Source organism: Betta splendens, chromosome 15 (assembly GCF_900634795.4).
Source record: "Betta splendens chromosome 15, fBetSpl5.4, whole genome shotgun sequence".
NCBI classification, from domain to species: Eukaryota; Metazoa; Chordata; class Actinopteri; order Anabantiformes; family Osphronemidae; genus Betta; species Betta splendens.
Window position 1 is genome coordinate 11,095,389 of NC_040895.2, and position 22,074 is coordinate 11,117,462.

General features: G+C 49.0%; 1 protein-coding gene and 1 long non-coding RNA gene across 8 annotated transcripts in view; one reads left to right on the forward strand and one right to left on the reverse strand.

Moving 5' to 3' along the window:
• Nucleotides 1-22,074, forward strand: part of LOC114842054 (slit homolog 1 protein-like) — a 66,597-nt gene that overhangs the window by 22,764 nt on the left and 21,759 nt on the right. For all 5 annotated transcript variants that reach the window (XM_029127529.3, XM_029127527.3, XM_029127528.3 and 2 more), the window contains exons 5-9: nucleotides 14,675-14,746; nucleotides 15,377-15,448; nucleotides 16,473-16,544; nucleotides 17,282-17,445; nucleotides 20,635-20,782. In XM_029127529.3, the coding sequence (XP_028983362.1) occupies nucleotides 14,675-14,746; nucleotides 15,377-15,448; nucleotides 16,473-16,544; nucleotides 17,282-17,445; nucleotides 20,635-20,782 (528 nt within the window). The remainder of the gene's footprint in view (nucleotides 1-14,674; nucleotides 14,747-15,376; nucleotides 15,449-16,472; nucleotides 16,545-17,281; nucleotides 17,446-20,634; nucleotides 20,783-22,074) is intronic.
• Nucleotides 18,646-22,074, reverse strand: part of LOC114842056 (uncharacterized) — a 7,096-nt gene continuing 3,667 nt past the window's right edge. For all 3 annotated transcript variants that reach the window (XR_003783248.3, XR_008692507.1, XR_003783247.3), the window contains 2 exons: nucleotides 19,384-22,074; nucleotides 18,646-19,275 (listed from right to left, as the gene is read on the reverse strand). The exon at nucleotides 19,384-22,074 is cut by the window's right edge and continues 1,363 nt beyond it. This is a non-coding gene — a long non-coding RNA (uncharacterized LOC114842056). The remainder of the gene's footprint in view (nucleotides 19,276-19,383) is intronic.

The following is a 22,074-nucleotide window of genomic DNA, read 5'->3' on the forward strand; positions in this document are numbered from 1 at the left end:
AGCCCTGGAGTGGCTTTCACAAACCCCCACCGCCACACACACACACACACACACACACACACACACACACACACACACACACACACACACACACACACACACACACACACACACACACACACAAACTACACTATTGTTACCAAAGTGGAAGCTCTCATCAGGAGCGTATGAGTAGTGAAATGAGCAAAACGCACAGGAACATTTTTGGAGTAGGAACTCTTATTCAAATGAGGCCCATTCTGCTTCACCCCCCACTTTCCTCCCTCGCTTTGCCTTTATCCCCTGATGTTCCGCTGCGGCATTGTCTATAACGTGGTTGTAACTTTAGAGTTAGCGTTAGGTTCTGCGGTGCATCCCTGAGCCCGTAGAGTGTTTTAGCCCAAATTAAGCTTCATTAACGATGACTCAGCGGCAGCGTTATGTGTGTCTGTGAGTCATCACTCCGACTTTTGTGTCCTTTTATCCAACTTTGTAACGCAAGTCGGGGAGGCAAACTTTTCCGTCTGCTTCAAATCTGTCTGTCCTACTTGCCACAGCTCTTCCTTCCTCTTCTTCTGGGCCTACTGACAAGTCAGAGTCAAACTCTGTATCACAGCCCGTCTGTTTTGTCCCGGCAAGAACACGAGTAGCGACAAATGAGCAGCATCCAGCACGGATTTGCTCTGTAACTGTATCAGCGCAGCGTTTGCACGTGTGTGTTCCAGAAGCAGCTGTGTGGGGGAAAATGCTCGCAGATCACCATCGAAAATTGTTGCCTCGTGTTCTCAAAGCCCGTAATGAGCGAATGCGGCGTCTTCACCTGAGCTGCAAGTGATGGCGATGAGGAAAGGCAGCGCCTGAGTGGTAGCGCGTCAGAAAATGGCCCTCGGAGCTGGCACGTAAACGTGGACTCAGCGTGACACTGGGAAAGTGGCGCAGCCCGTTTCCGGAGGCGCCGTTAAGGACCCGTCGAGCGCGCGGCGGAAAGATTCATTGACTTTATCAAAGCAACTTATTGAAGGCCGATGCATTCATTTAGTGGGCTGCATCCGTGTGGCGTTGACCCCCGACCGCGGCGTGCACTGCCGTCAGCGGGGCTTTGTTGATGGAGCGCTGGCGCCCATGCTTGGGCCGGTAACCTTGCTTTGTGTGGCTGTGTGTATGGCGGTGTAGTGTGACTCCCCTTCTCCATAAATCACTGTCAGATTCCAATGGTACAAAACAAAAAGCCTCGCCCGAAGCCCGGATAATGGGGTTGTCGGCGCGTACGCTCGCTCGCTCGCGTGCGTGCGTGCGTAGCCCTTCATTACCAATCACTGCTGCGTGTAGATTATGAAAATTCATTGGGTATGAGATGAACTTCCGTCTTCAGATGAATATTGCACGAAACGCAGTATCGGGTGACAAAACACTTCGATTTCAAGGAAGGGTAGGATCGAGGGGGGGTGGGGGGTGGGAGGGAATGAGGTTGATCACTGGTGCATGGTGGAGTAAACGGGCGGATTTCTGTCACTCTGTGTGGATGTGTGTGTGTCCCTCACAGGGGCCTAATAAATAAATGATGTTTGAAATGAGAGCAGCTCTCCGTAGACCATCTCCACTTCATGAGCGGTGCTTGTTTACGACACTACACACACACACGCACACGCGCCCACACCAGTCATTCTCACTGGAGCCGAGTTCTATACTGTAGCACGTCTGTCCTTTGAGCCTCTCAGTGTGTGTTCCCATTTCATCCCCGTTGATAGCGAAGGGATGGGAACCATTACGGTGCCGGCCAAAGCAAACACACACACATGCATATAAACACCTAGCTTGTGAGAGAGGCTGGAGAGCATTAGTGAGCTCAGCAGAGCAAACACGGCGATAAAGGCGGGATTTGGGCACATTCGAACACAAGAGGAAGTGGTGGAGCGAGAGGAGATTTAGCCCCGGCGTCCCCGCAGGCCCGGGCACGACGCGAGCTCGGAGCGTTGTGGCCAAACAGTGTGTGGCGCTGAGTAACGGTTCCTGTGTTTGCTCTGCGGGCTGTCCCAACATATCATTACTCCTCTCAGGAAAGGCAGCCTTCTCCCCGGGAGACACGGCTGCCTACCTGCCAGACAAAGCCTGAACTCCAACTTTCTCCCAGCGCTAAGTGAACGGATGCCTTTGCAGGTGAGCCGTGACTGAGAGGCCAGTCGGTGCAGAGACGCTTCACCGGCGTACGTGTCATTTCAAGGCAGCCGTGAAGAAGAGAATGAGGTGCAGGTAGAAATGTGCTGCCGGTCACAAGTGCAGATTTGGATGCTGCAGTGGTTTTAATTACAGGGGGAGGAAGAGTCTTTTTAAATATTTAGACTTGGGATGAGCCCTCAGCCGTTGTTTGTTTGTGTGCATGTATATTGCACACACACATGTACGCTGTCATGTGACGACTTGTTTGTGTATGATTGTGCATCTCCAAAAGAAAAGCTAAACAAACCTGAATGGGCTGTGATGCACAAAGCAGAGGAAATGTGTGAGACGCTGTTTCAAGGTGCTGCGATCTCAACAATGCAGGTCTCTCCGTGAGAGTCGCGCCTGAATGGCTCTCACGGCTCTAGCGCGTCTGGCTGACGTTAGGATGCAAAAAGATTAGCTCCTAATCATTAAACAGGGAACTGCAGGATGTAAAGAGATGTTACTGCCGCCTGTGAACACTAAGCCGCAGGAAGTCGGGATGCCGGAGTTAAGTAGAGCAATATCCTCTGTGCACACGAGAGGGGGTGGCTCTTGTTAAGTTTGTGCTAGTGTGAGCGAGTAATTGCTTAGTCTCCTCTTGCGCTGGGAGGACCAATCCTGACGCAGACCCAGGGTGGTGAATGGTCTGCGGTGCTGAGGCGGGGATGCCTCCTGCACATTGATCTGTCATTGACAGAGTTAATGAGCGTGGACGTGAGGCACAGAGTCTCACCACAAAGACATCAAAGTGCCGCCGCTGTGACTGGCCTGCTGTGAGACCAGCCCGCAGGCAGACACCCAGGCTGCTGCAACCCCTGGCACCCCAGGAGAGGGGAAGGGGGGGGGGGGGTCTAGGCAGCATGTGTGAGCAGCTTCTACATCTCCATCACGGTCTCGCCGGTAGTTTCGCCCTTTCTGTGTCCGAGCTGAGCTGATGGCAGCGTGCTGGCGACCTTCGGGGAGCGCATCTCGATTTGTAAAGTTGATGGTGTCTGTCTCCGGCCGCCGCTGGCTGCACAAACACTCGCACGGCCTCGCTACTAGGTAACCTGTTGGCTGTCCGCCTTCTCATTCCTTTCTGTCAACAGACAACAAGAAAAGGGGGAAGAAGCAAAACCCAAAAGCAAATATTAGCCTATGCAGACAAAGGCATTCCAGCAAGGGTTGTCACTCTCACTCAGTCATCCATAAAGTCCCATCCTCCCCCCCCCCCCCCCCCCCCCCCCCCCCCCACACACACACACACACACACACACACACACACTACATGACCACTCCTTCATTCTTTATCTCACCCCAAACGTCTGAATGTAGCTCGAGCAAAACATCTCTGCTCCCTGGTGACATTATGCTGAACTTCTTGCTGACGTCTTATGACAGGATGCATCCTTTTATCAGGCTTTTATATCGCTATTAAAACATGGAGGGATGTGCTGTTAAATTACAATTCTTCAAATGATATGTGTGGACACAGAAATGCAATTACATTTGATAAATTATTGCCTCACTTTATCCCCAGAATCTTCTTTTAATAATTCATTTACAGACTGGACACCTTCGCTCATTTGCATCTTTTCCTGCAAATAAATTCACTGCAATCTCAGCTACAGTATATTTTACAAAGCTGCCCTGGGAATGAGCCATATTCTTAAAAATGATGGCTCAAACATTAGTATTTCTCTCCTCGCTCTCACAGGCCGTTTATTCGTTTTTTTTTACTTTTCGTCCTCCCGTCATGCTCCTCTCTCTCAGCCTCTGAGGGTTCAGATGTCATCCTCATCCTTGTCAGGGGAGTCTAATGGATCGGTCATGCTCAGGGCCCTCCCAGCCTGACTCACAAAGCCGGGGCGAAAGGTCATGGTTAGGGTGAGATAGAAACCTCAGGAAGAGGACATCCGCTCGGCCGTTCCCAGCCGTGCGTCTGCGCTTTATTTTCTCAATAAACACCTTCTCTGCGCCAGTGTTCTGGGTAAGTGGGGGACGATTTGCACGGAGCAGTAAAATGCACCGAAGAAAAATAAATAGCACAGTTCGGCTACAGGATGTAGAAATGCCAGGTAAGCTCGCAAGTGTGTGCTTAGCATCACACGTGCACGCGCTCCCTGCGTCTAGCATATCTATCATAGCCTCCAGGGGTCTTGTGTTCCTCCTCCAGGTCAGAGTTCAACGTGCTGGAGTCTACGTATATATGCATCACGGAGAGTATGTATGTGTAAATGCCACATCTGTGCGCAGCTTGGGTGTTTATTAAGTCTAGACATGTGGGATGATCTATTGCCATCACCAGAAACAAAAACCAAATGTATGTCTGGCAATAAGTCGGCGCATATGATAATATATGGTTGGAGTTCTTCGGGTCAGCAGAACTTTCTTGTGGGTTTTTGATAGTAGTGTCAGAATCTGCTTATTTTCTTTGACGCAGACAGATGAAGCTCAGCAGGCTTCATTAATGCACAGCACATTTCCCCTCTGCTGCCGCAAATTTCCTTTGTATCCCATTTGCTTGTCTATTGTTTCCGTCCTCCTCTGCATCTTTATTATTCTCTAACCCCCCCCCCTCTTCTTCTGCCCCTCCGCTGCCACTTCCCTCTGACATTTCCCTGCTTCTGTCTTGGGCGGTGACTTTTAATTTCATGCCCCCTGCTCTGGCTGCGGCTGCTCCGGTGGGTGCCAGGCTGGTTCGTGGCCCCCCGTCGCCCCCGCGGGGACCGCCGCTCACGCAGAGGCACCAACAAACCTGCGTGCCGTCTGCATAAAACCATCCGGCGGTTCCTTCAATAACACTATTACTGTAGTTCAACTTGAACGAATGGACCTCAGTGTTGACACATATGGAACAAAAAGCCACTGTGCTCCCACGTATCCATCACAGCTGTCATTGTTTAAGTCATTTATCGCTGGGTATTGGCCTCATCTGGCTGGTTAATGTTTGCTAACTGTACTGTACATTCATTACTCCAAACAACTTGCAGCTCTGGGGAGTAATCAGTCGTTATGCTAATGCTTGAAGATGGTGATGGATGTGTTTTATCCTCCATTGTGTGTGACTGCCTGTCAGAAAAGGGAAAGTCCATTTCCTTCCTGCAGGGATATATTTGTCTTTACACACTTACTAGGATGACTTGTAATGGTTATGCTGAACTGCAGCTAGAAGCTATTGTATTGATTTAACTGGGTGTACTGTTAGACAAAGGTTTAGCTGCGTTGGTGCTGGTCCGTTTGCGTGTTGGGACCTCATGCTAATAATCCATGCCTACGGCTGCACCTCTGCATGGGTTCATTAACCCTGAACATTCAGATTTCCCAGGCCTCATCTTTATCTCTGGAGCATTGCAGTTCACATCTGCTGCTCCAGGTGGGTCACCCATTAATGAAAACACCTTGAGGGCCTTATGTGACACACAAAAAATGGCAAAGGGATGGAAGTGGGTAATATTACAGGCCAGATGAATAAAAAATGAAGACCATTTCTACAAAAATATAGAGATATTACACAGCAGCATCTTTTAAAACATTGTCACGATCCACAAATTTCTCTGGAGTCTGATTCACTAGAAACCACAATAATAGTTCCAGTAAAAACTGAGGTTACCACAAGAAATAAGCATTTTGTTGCTCACTAGTAGCGGATGGAACATATCCAGCAGCTCTGTCATTGTTTGGTAGTAGGGTTTGCTTCACTCATTCTCATGCCTACATGGCATGTGGGCTGTGAGTGTGGGAGGATGAGGATATTCCAAAGCAGTGTGGAAGACAGAGTAAACATCCAGAGCAGGCGCTGATGTCCATTGTTAAGCCCGTTTTCTCAGGACGACTCCCACCCATTGCAGCACAGCTGGGACCGACTCCATTGTCCTTTTCCTTCCTCTGCCAGCCTCAGCTTTTTCTCTGGCAAACAGATCACACACACACACACGAATATAAATACAAAAACACACACTCACACACTACGCTCAGAATTCCAGCTGGGTACCTTTTGTCTCCTAGCAACCAGCACCTTTTGCAGTTTCTGGCCTTGCACCCCCGGTTTGGACTGAGAACCCACTATGACATTAGGATTGTGAACACTCACAAACTTGACTTGAGCTGAGTTTTGAATTGTTGCCCGACTGACACTCGATCAGAAAAGTACTGGGCCAGAATGACTGGGAGCTAATGAAGAGCACTAGTAGACATGTTTATTGCTCAACTCTACAACTGCTTTTTATTAGAATCATGCAGGAATAATTTAATAAAAACATATATTTCAGTCAAATATCTGAAGATCGTAAGCCAGTGGAGCCCTGTTCCTTCTAGACGATCCTTTGTGTAATATTCATAGCATAGAGCTTTATAGTCTACAGTAGTGACCGCATCCAGCCTACACTATGGCCTATGGCAGCTGGAGAGGTTGTGCTGTGTCTCTAACAGCTGTGATTCGTCCACTCATTCTGGCAAAGGCTTCTTAGTTTTCTTCTAGATGCCAGAATAATTGATGTAACCCTCGCGTTCCTGCCTTGGTGCTATAGCAACAGGTGAAATCCGACGCCAGGCCATAAATTAAATCCCACACTGGAGCAACCCTCCGGTGTGAAGCACACTCCGGGTTCCGCTCTTGTCTCCCGCTAGCCACCCGTCGTGGGCGCTTTGAACATCGTGAATGCACTTGGGCGCAGAGATACGGCGACAAGAGGCCTGACGCGCCGCTGATTACGCCGCCGTCTTGCTGCGTTAAGATAACGTGTGTGAGTGTGTGTATATGTGAGCATGTCCTGGCAAAGATAAGGCGATACATGTCCAGCATGACGTCACCCACAATGCACCTGCCCCATGTATCACGCGGAGTGAGCGGGGGAGGACCCAGGAACCCTGGCCTAATTGTTCTGTCTCGTGTGAGGCGATTAATTATCCCCCTCACTGCACTGAGGCGCGTAGGTGGTACCGTCAGGTCGATGCATACGCACCACGTGTCAACATTAGGTGAGCAAGCCAGAGCTAAACTAGTTAAAAGTCTTGCAAGGTGTTAAACTAGATGTCCTTGACTGTGTATATCTAAGCAGATACCTTCAGGCTGTTTTTAAGTTGAGCTTTCAGAGGGATTTGAACCGAGAACAGGCACAATATAAAAGTAGCTGCTCTGCTAACCTTCCCTCTGGCTTCGTCCTTTCCTCCTCTCTCCTGATGCTTTCCATGTGTGCTGACGACTGTCAGAACCTGAAGTAATGAGGTTGTGTGTTTGTTTCTGAGCGGGGGAAAGGCGATGAAACTGTGAAATGATGTATGCAGGGGTCGGTTCTGGCCAGCATTCATGAAGCCTTGTTCTCCTCGTCTTCTCCCTCTACTCCTTGATTCAACTCCGCACCTTCGCAGAGTGCGCGCAGTCGATTAAGTGTCTTGAAGTGTATTCGGTTTACGCGTTGACTGAAATAGCTCCTGATTGTGTGCGTTTGGGTGACAGGCCTCTGATCTGGTATCAGTCGCCTGTGGTTAGGTGTGCTGGAGCTGTCGTCGCTGCCTTTCAGTAAGGCTGACCTCAGACCAGCACGTCCAGGAAGAGCTGTCATCCGATCTTCAGGATCAGTTTTCCCCATTTTAGGTGGGCTGCCGCTAACAAAGGGGCAGCTTCAGCTGGTGGAGTGGGACCACACAGTGTTACACACTGTCTCTACTCCATACAACACTAGCCCAATCCTGTCAGAAGACTTCCAGAATGGAGATGATTTCTGTCTATGGTCCAGTCAGGGGGCTTGATGATTAGACGGTGCAAGGTGGGGCTATCGCACTCCTCAGAGTCGAGCGATAGATGCTCGAAGCGCCTCTGATGATCGATGCCAGTCAGTGCCAGCCAATGAACGGCTCGGACCTGCTCAGAAACACAAGTAGCCATAATGATAGGGGAAATTAGGGGAAATCAAGAGCTGGACGAAAGGATGGATTTTCTCTCTTCTTTCTTCACCGATTTAACTCTTTCATTTATCTTCAGCGGTGGCGGGAGCGCACGCGGCCAAACGTGTGCACATATGGGATTTCTGAGCCTACAAATACACATCATGAATCATTTACAGTGAAAGAGGAGATGCGGGCAACGGTTAAATGAGCTCCGTCCTGGTTCCCCGTGCATGTCAGTCAGCGCTCATGTGGACTTGATAAGTTCCACTGACACGGCGTTTTCTCCCGGCGGTCGTTGAGCGTTCCAGTCTGGGAGCGCTGCGTGCTTCTCACTGGTTTCCGTGAGCTGTAGATGATTAGAGCAGAGTCCATCCATGAAATCCCCTTCAGGACCGATCGAACGGCGTCAGTTTGAGGATGTGTGCGTTTTATGGGAGCGGGAGGCGCTGGCTGTATTTTTCAGCATCAACATAAATCAGGAGCGCTCCCCAGATGCTCCCTTTCAGCATGTGCGCGACGTGCAGGGGTGATTGTACGAGCGCGTTCTGTGCTGTGACGGCTGTGGGGTCCGATGGACAAGAGACCAAGCTGCTTAATGACTTGTTTCTTGAAAGTGAAGTGACTCTGCAGAGGAAGAACGGCCCATAGTGAGGTGACGTGCATCTCTGCTGGCACTCCCTCGCCGTTTGTACTACTTTCGATGCACTGGTGTTGACAAAAGACACAAATGTACAAAGGCAAACAGATGCTGTTGAATTGTGCTGCATTTTGAATTAGTGCAGTGTTTGTTTTTCATTAGGATTCTTTGTAGAAACTATATTTAGTCCTAGAAGGCAGACACCGGGGGAAAGAGACTTTCTCCTGGGGTTTTGTGTGAGTTTTCCTAAAGCAGCCTGCTTATTCCTCTCTTTTAAAGAGGAGCAGCTTTTCCCTTCCCCTCTTATCATGTCCTCCTCCCACTGAGCTACATCCAACTCCCTCCTCCCGTCTCTCATCTGCACCACAAAGGGCCGAGACAAACACCTTACACGCTCGGCACGCCTCAGCCTAGTGTGTGTGTGTGTGTGTGTGTGTGTGTGTGTGTGTGTGTGTGTGTGTGTGTGTGTGTGTGTGTGTGTGTGTGTGTGTGTGTGTGTGCATGCGTGTGTGTGTGTGTGTGTGTGTGTGTGCATGCGTGTGCATGCGTGCGAGCGAGCGCATGATAATTGCTGTGAACATGAATCAAGGATTTTATTTTTGAGACTGTGTTTTGGCCTCCAGTTGATAATGGTAATTGTGATGATGATAGTGTCCGGATTGGACCGGTTGCTGTACACGGCAGCGAGGGCAGACGTGGCTGGGAGGCACGTTCAGCGTTTATTTTAGCGAGGCCGACGGTGAAGACGTGAAGGTGTGGAGGGAGCGGATGAGCGCCGGTACAGAAACACTCAGTCACTCTTTGAGGGCCACACAAATACACACACACGTCTGTGTTTTGGCGAGCGGCCAAATGCCCTGCAGCCTGGATCCATACTCCTGCTCACCTCACTCTCTTCATGTTAGTCCCCACTTTTAACACCTTCTGCGGTTTTTCGTCTGCCTGACATTGTGGGTTTATTGTCTGCACAAAAAGCAGCATGGTTTATTTCTTTTTGTTGTTTTTCTTCACATGCTCAGGACCTTTTAATAGCTGGGACGCGGCCTTAATCAAGGCTTCCCATCTACATCCTATCTGTGCTTTTTCAATCTTTTCTCATAACAAACCTGAGCCGCTTCTTGCTTTGCTGGATCAGCTGCACAGCTTCATTTATACACTGGCCCTATAAGCCGTCATCGACTCACTGCTTCCTCCCTGGGCTCCTACAGGCTTCTGTCAACCCCCGACAAAGGTCTAGGGCACTTGTGATGGGTCACATCAAATGTAAGACATGTGTTTCAGGTTACCAGATTCCTGAGTGTTGCCATTAAAAATGACATTTAAACATTTCACTTTGAAACGGTGTTAAAAGCGTCATTATAAGCCTGGACGTGTGCGTGTTTGGTCTGGTCCCTTCATTTAAAAGCTGCTTTATTTGCAAGTTGTATCATGTCGGTACATTTCCAGGCTCAGTCACTGGTTTCTGACACAGTTTGAGCGTGTGGCTGATTATACATGTGTCTATTTGTGGGGTTTCACTGTATGGAGAGGAAGAAAGTAGTTAGCAGTTAGCGGCAGCACAGCGTCATTCTTTTAACAGCCCTCACACACCTCATTAACTCCCTTAATGAGTAAGTAATCAGGCACATTCTCTCTCTCTCCTTCTCCGTCTTTCAATGGTAGAATAAAATAAGGCAAGGATAAACATTATCTTATCAAGTAATAGCATCAAGAAAACAAACACTCTCGATTAGATGTGCACGTTTGCAAGCACAGAGCAGCCGCCTCTCTTTCAGGGTCAACTGGAATGTAAACATTCACATGTAGATTTTTGTACGTGTGTATTTTCACCTAAAACCTCTAAAATCAGTGAGGATTTAGTCAAATCAAAAAATCTCTGCAGCAAGAAGCACAAAGGAAGCAGTGACAGTCGGCTGGAGGTCAGCGAACAAAGTACACGTCCGCATAAATCTTTAAACGGCAGTGAAACCCTAGAAACCAGAACACTGGAGTATCAGATTAGTCCGTCTGATTTATGATCCCCCGTGTCCACCGCTGTTGTCAAGCAACTGTGGAAGCAGAGGTTATGAAACTTTTAAACTATGAAAGAGGCGATTGTTTGTGTTCACACAGAGGCATGTGTGCACATATGTCCATGTGCATGTTTTCATTTGTGCATTAGAAATAAGCACTCAACCACAAACTCCCACATGTGAAGCCTGAGGTCCTGGGGGCTTTAACCAGAAAGGGGCTGTCCATCCTGATGTGGCTGAGCTGTTGTCACATCCCAAAAACTATTTAGCCGTCATAAAAAAAGATGAAAGAAAATCTCATTATCACAGGCTCAAAATTGTACTTTAGTGTCTTCACACAGCTTTTTATTTTTTTTTTGTTTGGCGGAATAAACATCCTATTACTGTGGTTGTGCAGCCATCGTAAAGTATTTGAGCGACTGCGATGAGAGTTGGAGCCGAGTACAGTATTAGTGCCGTGTACCGCGATAGAGATCAGAGGTTAATGATGTGAATCAGACAGGAACCAGACATTACTTTTAATGTGCAGCTAATCTCCAGACCAGGCGCCTTGAGCTATGTCTGATAACGCCGCTAATTATCCCAAATATAGGCTCCGCAGGGATTCTTGTAAACATGCGTATCAGTAGTTACGTTTATTGTCAGAACACTTTGCATGACTAAACAATCTACTGGTTTGAGGCCTTATAGGCGATCCATCCCCTGACCGCAGCGCGTAGGAGGCTGCAGTTCACATGGCGAGGACACACCTGGAAACATGTGTGCTACCTCATCATTAGGGCCACAATGGGAATGAACTGTGAGCAGCATCGCCTAAAGAGAGCCAGGCTATGTTAATGAACTCGCTGCCCACTTTGAAGTGTGCAGTGCATTAAGGTAAATCCACACCAGGTCTGGGCAACACTCCCTCTCGCTCAGGCAGGCAGCCCCTTCGCACACCTGTGATGAAAAGGGCTGGCCGACTGGCAGGCACGCTGTGTGCAGGAAATAAGACGAACAAAGCTCCGTTCTGACTCCATTACCGAGGTTCGTAAGATGCCCGAGGGCCTGAGGCCGCGGCCGTGCCTCCGGGCAGTCCTCGTAGCGAATGGGAATGCGTGCAGGGTGCGGGCGGAGCGGCGACGGCCGCCGTTGAACCGTTTACGCCGATCAGACCTGCGCAACTGGAGCAGAGTCTGGAGGTCATGATCTATGCGTCCGCTTCTGACGCGTCACTCTCCCCTCTCTGCTCCTGCGGTTCTGTACGAGCCAGTTACCTGGAGGAGATTCTGACAGTGCATAGTGTGTGCTGGCCCAATGGTGAAGGATGATTCATGCCAGTTTGGCCGTCTTGAGTATATTTGGGCAGCTTCTTAAGTGATGCTCTGTGGTAGTATTTGCAGAAGGGCTGTAACAATAGATTTACTGTCGTGTGTTAGTTAGCCGATAGAGGCCACGGTGGCCGGTGCACCCCCCCCCCTGCGGTGACTGTTCTCACATAATTATGCCTGTTTTTGAAGGGATGAGTGCTTCCCTGAAAATCTGCCCCCAAACTAATCAGAAATGTCAAATATGTCAGAGTCAACACAGTCGGGCCAGAGCTTAGAAAATACCAGTGAGGGGTAACCACAGACTATGTAAAGTACAGCATGGTCTCCCACAGAAATGTCCTGTTTGCCGTTTTGAGAATGTGTAAATGCAGAAATGTAGTATTGCTAAATTTAATTTAGCTCTGGCTCCCGTAGGAATTGAACACGTCGATAAATCCTCGGAGGACACAGAAGACTGCAGACTCCAAACCGTGACCGCTGAGATTATTCCGTTAGACGTGACAGAGGAGTAAAAGAAAGAGGCAGAGGGAGAACAGCACCGTAAGGAAACGGGAGAGAGGCAGACTTTCTGGCGTGATAAATAGCATCGTTTGGGGTTGTCATGGTTCTTTTTTTTTTTTTTTTTCTGGGCGAGCATTGTCCCAGAACAGACCTACAGTTATAAAATGACCTCCCACGACCTCGGCGTCTAATCCAATCAAACGGCACTATAAGTGGGAGCGTATAGATCACTCCATCCAATCGCGTTACAGCATGGTAACAGGATTATGGGGGTTTTAGAGTGCGGATTCTACCCTGGAGCTTTCACTTTTTACTACTTGCACACGTAACATTGTATTCATATTGTCAGAGCCTCTTTGCCGCATCCTGCATTCCAGCTGCTCGCGCCCGCTTCCAGCGCTCTCACCTGCTGCAGCCCCTGGCTTTTCAACAGTCAGTCTGTTATCGTTTCTTATCGTCATCCAGCAGCGAACACACACATCGAGGCGCGCACAGAGGAGACATAAAGCGCCGCTTCCACATGTCCGGGGGGGGGGTCATTAAGAGCGTGGCTGCGTATGTGTTGGTGTGTTGCTTACAGGAAGGTGAGGGGAAGGTGAGAGGACTAATTAGTCATCACAGAGCGAAGGACCAAAAGCATTCCACTCACACGGTGCCGCCGCGATAAGAGGAGCCAGACTGACTCAGCTTCAAGCTCTGAACTCGGGCTGTGTGTGTGTGTGTGTGTGTGTGTGTGTGTGTGTGTGTGTGTGTGTGTGTGTGTGTGTGTGTGTGTGTGTGTGTGTGTGTGTGTGTGTGTGTGTGTGTGTGTGTGTTTCAAGGCGCACAACAAAGGAGCTGGAGGGAGAACAACTGTTCTGGCAGACATGCGGCGCTACGGCGAGGAGGCATCAAGTCGGTTTGATGTCGGGGATATGAGCCTGCGAAATATGTCTGTCTGACAGAATAGATAGGTCCTTGTTGTGCAATTGCCTCAAATGCCTGCTAACTGCGTTGCCTGAACATCATGGTGAGAGCAGATGTTGTGCAAAGGGAATAAAGAAGCTCGCATGGTAAAATTTGATTGTACAAACAGATGGAATATTTATGTTGTCTTTGAACATTATCCAATGATGCGTTCAATGCAGCATCTCATTCATTTACATTGCAGTTTTGTACCATATAAATTTAATTTAGACTTTCTGAGGCGATTGTTTTACTGTACAGACATTCCCAAACAGTCCAATGTCTCCTTGTGTTGTGTGATCAGGACCCAGAGCGTTACCGCAGATACTGGAGCTGGACCTCAGTGGGGCCAGTCGCTGCACACGCATTGTGTGCTCATGCAATATTAAAATGTGCATGTTTAAGCAAGAGGTATTTTGGTAAACATTCAACAGTTGCCTTGGATTTAATATAGAACAACAATACAAACAAACACACAGATTCCCTTTTTTAATTGCGGTGCGTTTGCAGTGGCCTGCGCTGAGCGCCGGTTTAATTTGTGCTGCGCAGCCACCCAGTCATTAGTCGGATTGCGCAACACAAGCTCTGTGATGTGTTTAGTTTCCATCGTACGCCATTAAAATAATGTCTGTGCCGTGTTGATTCCGTGGAAACGTCTGCAAAGGTTGAACCACTGGGGACATTGAGACTGATGTCGCAGGAACCCCTCGTCACGTCACCGCTCACCGTGGGATGGCGCGGACACGAAATAAGACGCAGTCATCAAACTTGCATGAGGAGCGGTTGTGTTGTGCAGCTGCAAAGATTGTGCTGTTGTGCTGCAGCCTCTCTATGGGCACCATACAGTACGTTGGCAGCAGCCTCTCTGCAGCAGCAGCGCTGCTCTGAGTGAGGTTAGATCACCGTTTACATGCCAGACAAAAGACGGCTAATTACAGCTGTGCCTAGTTGTGTAAGACGTGGTCACGGCACCGATGACAATGAATAATACAGCTACTGTAAAGCCGTGACCAGAGCTCCACACGCAGAACCACACCTCAGGGAGTTGAAGGGAGAAAACAAAGGTTCCTGGCTTTTTGTTCCGAGCGCTGATAAAGAGGGACTGACACTGAATAGACGAGGAATTCTGAACACTGGAGGGCAAATGTCTGTCTATTTCTAAAGAATGCACATCCTACAATAAGCTGTGTGAAACTAACGCCTGCTCCGTGTGTCCACAGAGATCTGAGCGAGAACTTCATACAGTCCATCCCCAGAAAAGCGTTCAGAGGAGCCACAGACATCAAAAACCTGTGAGTGTCTCACCTTCATCAGCAGCAGGCATCAAATCATGAGGATATAATAATCATTGAGGACAATGATGTTAAACCTTCAAAGAAACTGTAAATTATTGGTTAAATACTTAAATCTTATTAATTATTAATACAGATTACTTTGAAATAACTATCCAGACTACCTAACTTAACGGACTAACAGGCTGGTTTCTGCTTTAAAAGTGCTGATTGTTCATAATTTAGTCAAATCAGTGATGATGCTTTGAGTTTTTCTCACAAAAACTGACTCACTCAGCGTATTAGCATTTTTTGTCTGTGTTAATGACCTCAGTAGGAGTAACCCCTGTGCACTATACACTCTGACTAAGTGTCTACCTAGCACGCACACACACGGATACGATTTGCATATTTACGATCGTGTCGGCACATTCGCGCATATTCATAAGACGCATCGATGCAAACAGCCCGTGAAGCCTCTCCTGCTCGTCGCCTGAGACGAGCTGAAATGACTAAAGCACTATTGATTTACCAGAGTCCGCCTGTGTTCTACTTACTGTATCAGTGATTACAACTAGCCCACGGGGAGGCTCAAGGTTTGTGCGCGTGCCTGCTGTAACCAAGCCTCCGTCTCTCCCGTGTGTCCCGCAGGCAGCTGGATAAAAACCACATCAGCTGCATCGAGGACGGAGCCTTCCGCGCGTTGAGAGGTTTGGAAGTGCTGTAAGTATCTCAAGTGATGTTGTTTGTGATGTTATTTATCAGGCCCCACCCTGCGTCATTCCATTAAAGCGCCCCGTTTAATTCAGTCATGCTATTAACTATAACTAATATGGGCACATAACACAAGCCTTTAATTAGTTTGGCCTTGGTTTCTATGCAGAAATCCCCCCCGTGAGGCTCCTGAGGGGGTCTGCATCCCAATACCGAGCTCCATTAACTCATTGTTCCACACAGTTGACAGCAGCGGTCCCCTACATCACATTACCACCCTCCACCCCTCCTCCACCCCCATCCACACCCCGACCAGCCCTGGGCAGGCCGTCTGACAAGAAAGCACCAACCATCCCGACTCACAAATTCCACTCCGAGGGCATCAGTGACCGGTTTTTAACGTTCAATTAATCATCCCTTGTCAAAAATCGCAGCCGCAGGCCTCTGTTTGAGCTCTCCACCTGAAACAATGTAGACTTAACGGTGCCGGCTGCGGGACAATGGCATTTTGACAGCTGTGTTGTTTGCATAGTGAAAGACTGTTGTGCATGTGTGTTTGTGGGGGGTTCGGGCGTGGAAAGTGCAAACAAAAAAAAAAACATTAAAGGCTTCTTTCATGGAGTAGATGGATCGCAGATGTAGTGATGGGGTTGTCATAATGGGGGAGTAGGTTTAAAGGGACAGGTTGTGTTAGGAAGGAGCCTGACAGGTTGAAATATGGTAAAGGCTTATTAGGCTGATTGAAATGACCCGATTCTCTTGCAGCAGCTGATGCTCATGGGTCAAGGGAAATGTATGCAAGTGTGTGCGTCCTTCCCGCTCCTAAAAACAAGCCGGGGCACTCTCGCATCTATTACTGTCTGTGTGCGTGGGAGGTGTGAGGGCTTCCCGTCTGCACTCACTGAGCCTTCATATTCCTGGGGGGGGGGGGGGGGTGCCACAAAGGGAAGCGGGGACGGGTTTGAAAAGACGGAGTCTTCCTGAAGTATGCATGGAACTGCGTTTGTAACCGTTTGCTCTTTTCCTTTGACAGAACGTTGAACAACAACAACATCAGCAGCATCTCGGTCTCCAGCTTCAACCACATGCCCAAGCTACGGACCTTGTGAGTAGCAATTATTGCGTGGCGACGTCCTTGCGCTCTCTGCAGGTATCCTTTAAAATGAGCCGTGCGCGTGCAGGCGCGGCGGAGGGAAGGCAGAAGCCCTCTATAATCTGCTTGGAAGTAGATCCTGTAGGATCTGTGATTCCAGCCTGTGTTGGGAGGCAGCCATAACCACAGAGCACCACAGAGGGGGCCATTATCCCCTCCATCTAAAGCACACACAACAACAACTGGCCCAGATAGATGCAAATAGCCCTGCAAGCCTATTGTGCATTGTACTTACTTGTGATTACTAACTCTGAAATTACCAACAAATTAAAACAATTATGCCTGTCTAACCTCCCAGAGCCCAGACTCCGCCGTTCTTGTGGTAGCGATTGGGGTTTCCTCTGTCCCAGTGGGGTGATATTATACAGCCCCCCCCCCCCCCCCCTCCCCGCGCATGTCCGCGTGCATGGGTTTGCGAGTTAGCATACATGTTCCCGAGGTCCACCGCCACCACAGGAAGAGTTATTCTGGACAGGCACAGCATTCCAGGAATACCGGGTCTAGAATAGTCCACTTTAGCGTCCTTCCCTTTTAGCCTGTGCCTCTTACAATCATCTATGTAGCGTATCATTTAGTGTGTTTCGCCACATGCGCCGGACGGGTTCTAGGAACCAGCAGCCACTTCTTCATGCTAATTACGCAAACCCGAGAAGGTCCACTAATGCGTCGCTGTCGAACCCGTCCCACAGCCGCCTGCACTCCAACAATCTGAACTGTGACTGTCACCTGGCCTGGTTGGCCCAGTGGCTCAGGCAGAGGCCCACCATCGGCCTCTTCACCCAGTGCACCAGCCCCCCGGAGCTCCGGGGCCTCAATGTGGCAGAAGTACAGAAACACGAATTCAGCTGCTCAGGTAAGACGCACATCCTTTTGTTGAACACTGCACTTTGCTCATTGATGAGGCTGTTTTTTTACTAGAAGCTGCTTGGCTCTTTGTGTCAGTGCGTTCACCTGGCAGCTCCGTGGCCCCGGGGCAACCCCACGGCTCTCCTCCAGTTATTTCATGCATCTCTAGCGTTTCAGGATCCAAAATGCCCGATGCGTCTGACGCACAAAGACAGAGCCGAGACGTCTCCCACCGATAGCGGTCGCCCTCTTCTCAGCCCTCATTATTCGTGACCTCTCACCTCCACGTGGCGATTATTGCGGCTTTGAACCCGCGGCTCCTCTCTCGCTGGGGGTGTTTGCGTATGCGTGCCGTGCGCCCGAATAATCATATCGGGACAATGAAAAGAGAGCGCGGGAGCCTCCGCTCCCCGCGAGGCTCCCTCGCTCTCGACGCCAGCTGCGAGGGGTGTTTGCGTCTACATGTGTGCGTCTGTGGGCCGTGTCCTACTCTCTCTTCATGGGATGTGATTTTTATGCAGCCATACGGCGTGACAGCACAGATCATTAACTATTCATTGCCCAGGGAAGGAGATTCAAAGCGTGGGAGTGCAGCAATTCCAGATAGAGAAGGGAAGCGGAGGAAACTTTGGGCCACAGGAGGCAGAAACAGGAAGTTGGGGTTTGATTGTATTCATATTGATCATAAAGTCTTGCTATGCTTTTCTGCCTCCAAGTCACACACTCATGCAAACACACTCCCCATTTCTTCTTGACAACACGACTGACCAGAGCTTGAACTCGCAGGCGAGGACTCATTAGGGAGCGACTTGCTGGCACACACACAAACACGCGCGCAGATTTTTTTTTGTTTGTTTTTTTGTCCGTCAGTGTTTCGCCGCTGTTCGTTTGCGCCTGCGTCCAGTTTGTGCTGCGACCGGGCCAGGCCACCTGCGGGGGATTTGGGACGGGGTGGCGCTGTGTTGTTGGGAACCGGGTACGGCGTGTTATAAGCTGCTGCAAATTACAATGAAATAGCGCGGCGCTCAAAGCAGCTCGTCTCGACTCGCTGACTGATCACTCGCAGCGTTCGCCTGCAAGGAGTCGTTTCTGTCGGTAATGAGCACAGCAACATGTTTACTGCCTCGCTTAGATAAATAATGCCGTTTCTTTTTTCCAGGCAGTCGTTTGCCATCAGTCAGCTTTAAAAAAAAATCACATAAAAAAATCGAAAAACAATGCAGCATCTTATTATTTTCAGCCTTTAAAATGTGAGGGAGGTTTACAAACTGTAGTTAATGTTAGAAAAAAAGTCACAAATAAGAACAGAAAGCAGTTTTGGATGAAAATTTAGCTTTACAATATTGTTTTCAAAGCAAACAGTTTTACCTTTATTATTATAAGTTACAGGACTGTGATGCATGTACCAGCGGCTCATTTCTGTTCACTTTCCAAAGAAACCAAAAGGCTTTTGTAACTTCTCATCACAAAGAAATACTGTTTATGTTTAAACAATGAACAGTAACATCAGCTCCTACTATTTATCAGCTCCCTTTGACAGAATCAGTAAATACATAGCTCTGAGCTACAGTAGACGCCCTTGCTGTCTTATTTCCATTCTAATTACTCCTGATGCACTGATTCTTGTTTGGATCTGAGTGACTGTGGTTTGTCTGAATGGCTTCCACTGTGATTTTATGGCCCGAAACATCCACCGTCTTTGCTCCTCTTCATCTTTTACGGGGGATCAAAATAATAGTGCCTGTGCCAGTTTCAGCTTCTATGACAGCAACGTGGTAGATGTGGGGGGTAGAGGGGGCTTGGAACCAAGGAGGCAGGCAGAAGGTACCAAGAGTGACTGAAAGGCAAACGAAACAAGAAAGATGAGATGAGAGTGCAGAGAAGACATAATGGGGAAAACAGCATTGGAACGAGAGAGGGACCAGAATACATCAAACAGTCTCACCTCCAGAATACCTGTCAGGGAGCTGTCATGGCACAGGCCATTCCAGCTGCGCTCCGACCTCTCCCCGATCCCAGGGCTGTCAAATGTGCCATGTTGGATCAGAAGGGGGTTCTTCTCTGCCCTACACCTGATCCCAGATCTGTCAAACCTCTGCCATTCCAGATCACAGGGCCTGCAAACATGGGGGTTGAGCAGCCACGCAGGCATCAGCTCGCTGTCTTTGTGCTATTTGTCGTGTTTACCCGCTTCCCAGATTTGTCAGAGCATCTCGCCTCGTCTCTACTTCATTAAAATTGGCCGGACTTGTTCAATATTTAATATTTTTTTGGAAGTTAAGATTTGGAGTGCTGTGCTTTTCTCTGTTGGTGACTCTCACCATCACTCACTCTGTCTTCCTCTGCCTGATTCTCTCCCCCTTTCACTCGCTCGCCAACATTTTCCACATACGCTGAGCGATAGATAGGGAGGTCATCAAATATTCATGTTCTGAAACTCAGATTAGTAATGCTGTGTAAATGAGGCCATTTAAAAGTCTGTTTTATTCATTTTATCTGGGTTAGGCTCGCACACACACACACACACACACACACACACACACACACACACACACACACACACACACACACACACACACACACACACACACACACACACACACCAAACGCCTGCTCTTCACCGCGTCGTTGACAGCACCACAGCTATTTGAGCAGGTTTTGGGAGGCAGCGCGACGCGCTGTGTGCTTTGTATGCAAATTAAAAAGTTGAAGCATTTCATAAAAATAAAAAAATAAAAGGAGGGGAGGCTTTGGAGGTTGGGCGGATGTGTAGAATGGAATAAGTTCGACCCAGAGAGCGCAGACTGCAGAGAGATCAATGAATGTCATTGGGAGACCTTCAATTGGTGCTGCGACTCTATTATTCTTGTCTTTCCTCTCAATACGACACCCTTTGATGAATAACCTAGTTTCTTGCCCAGTGATTCTCAAGCATGTACAGCTCCATATTAAAGTCACCAGTAGGGATATTTCACTTCTTCTTCAGGATGTCAAAACATCCAAGGAGCTGTGTGTTTTTGCTTCTCACAAAGGGCTTGAGTTGAAGAGCCGCCTCGTGTCACCGCAGAAATCCCCCGTCGACGCGTCTGCGGCTGCGACCCCGAGCCCCGCTGCTCTCACCGACGGCCTCCACGTCCACCCGCGGGAGCCGCTCGCGCCGCCTCCTCTCACCGCTGTCGTCTCTTCTCCCCTCCAGGTCACCAGGAGGCTCTGGGCCTGCAGCCGTGCAGCGTGGGCGGAGGCTCGTGTCCCGCCATGTGCACCTGCAGCAACAACATCGTGGACTGTCGAGGCAAAGGCCTCACCGCCATCCCAGCCAACCTGCCCGACAGCATGACCGAGATGTAAGTTTTCTCAAGTCCTCCAGCGTCTGTGCAGCCATCGCCTGTTTAATGCGTAAAAGTCTTTGATTCATGGACGCTGAGAAAGGCTGGCGTGAGCTGCATCCTCTTCCATGAAGCATGCGTGGAGTTGGAGGAGGTCACAGCAAGTTTCTGGGTCTTCTTCTCCCCATTGGGTCTGTTTATAAATACCCAGCTATCCCATGTTCCCCAATGACCTTGACCTATTTCTCCTGCAGAGCTGTGCTTCATTTCCTACTTTTCATGTTTAGCCAAATGACCCTCCACAAAACACTAAGCTCACGGTACTTAAGTACATGAACTAGGAGGGTACAGCCATTCGCGTCCTACTAATAAACTCCACTCCGCTCAGATTCATCTTTTACACGACCCGGGTGAAACTCTGGTTCATATCAGATGCATTCCTCCTGTCCAGCCCTTTAGCGCCTCACCCTGCAGTTTTGTTTCTTATTTCGCTCAACAACATTTTCGATCTGTTCCTCCTGGTTTGCCAGATCACCTCAGGCTGCTTTGAGGATCAATGGTGAAGAAATATTTTTGGGGGGGGGGATTGGGTTTTGGGTAATTTGGTGCAGCAGGTTTGGTCTGTGCTTAAAGTTCATTATAAAATCAGTTTCTATTACAGCAGGGCGGGCTGCTGGGTATCAAGGCCAGCCTAATGCCTTGTTAATGAGGCACTCTGAAACTCCCATACGCACAAAAACACACACATGCTGCTCTCATTACGTACAAATCAGAGAACGGCAACCTTGCTGCCCTGCTCTCCCCTAATGAATGCCAGTGTTGTGTTTATGGCTGTGGGGACGTGAGCTGCTTTTCTGTACTCTTCTCTTGTGAGACCAGGCCCAGTTAGCCTAAACACTACCACAACGGATTATTATGCGCCGTCGTCTCTGTCTGCACTGTCTGAACTCAGCCGTAAAACTCTACCCCCACTTTTCATCCGCCGTTTCATGCGATCCGGACTCACGCACACGCTGAGCCAATACCCAAAGGCGTAATGTGTTTCCCTTTAATGAAAACCATGCTCAGGGCCTAATGAAAAGGATGAAGACCATTGATTGGGCCGACACGAACACCAGCTCACGACACACATAGCCGTGTTCAATCTTATAAACTGGATGGGAACCATTGATCGCTCAGTCACAGGCGACTGAGAATTGTTGCTTTTTTCCCTGCCAATTGAGCATAGAAGCTCCTTTTTGTTGATTGGAGCGATTAAGTTGCTTGCACATATTGATCCGCTGGGGACGACAATGCAGGGGTGAGACAGG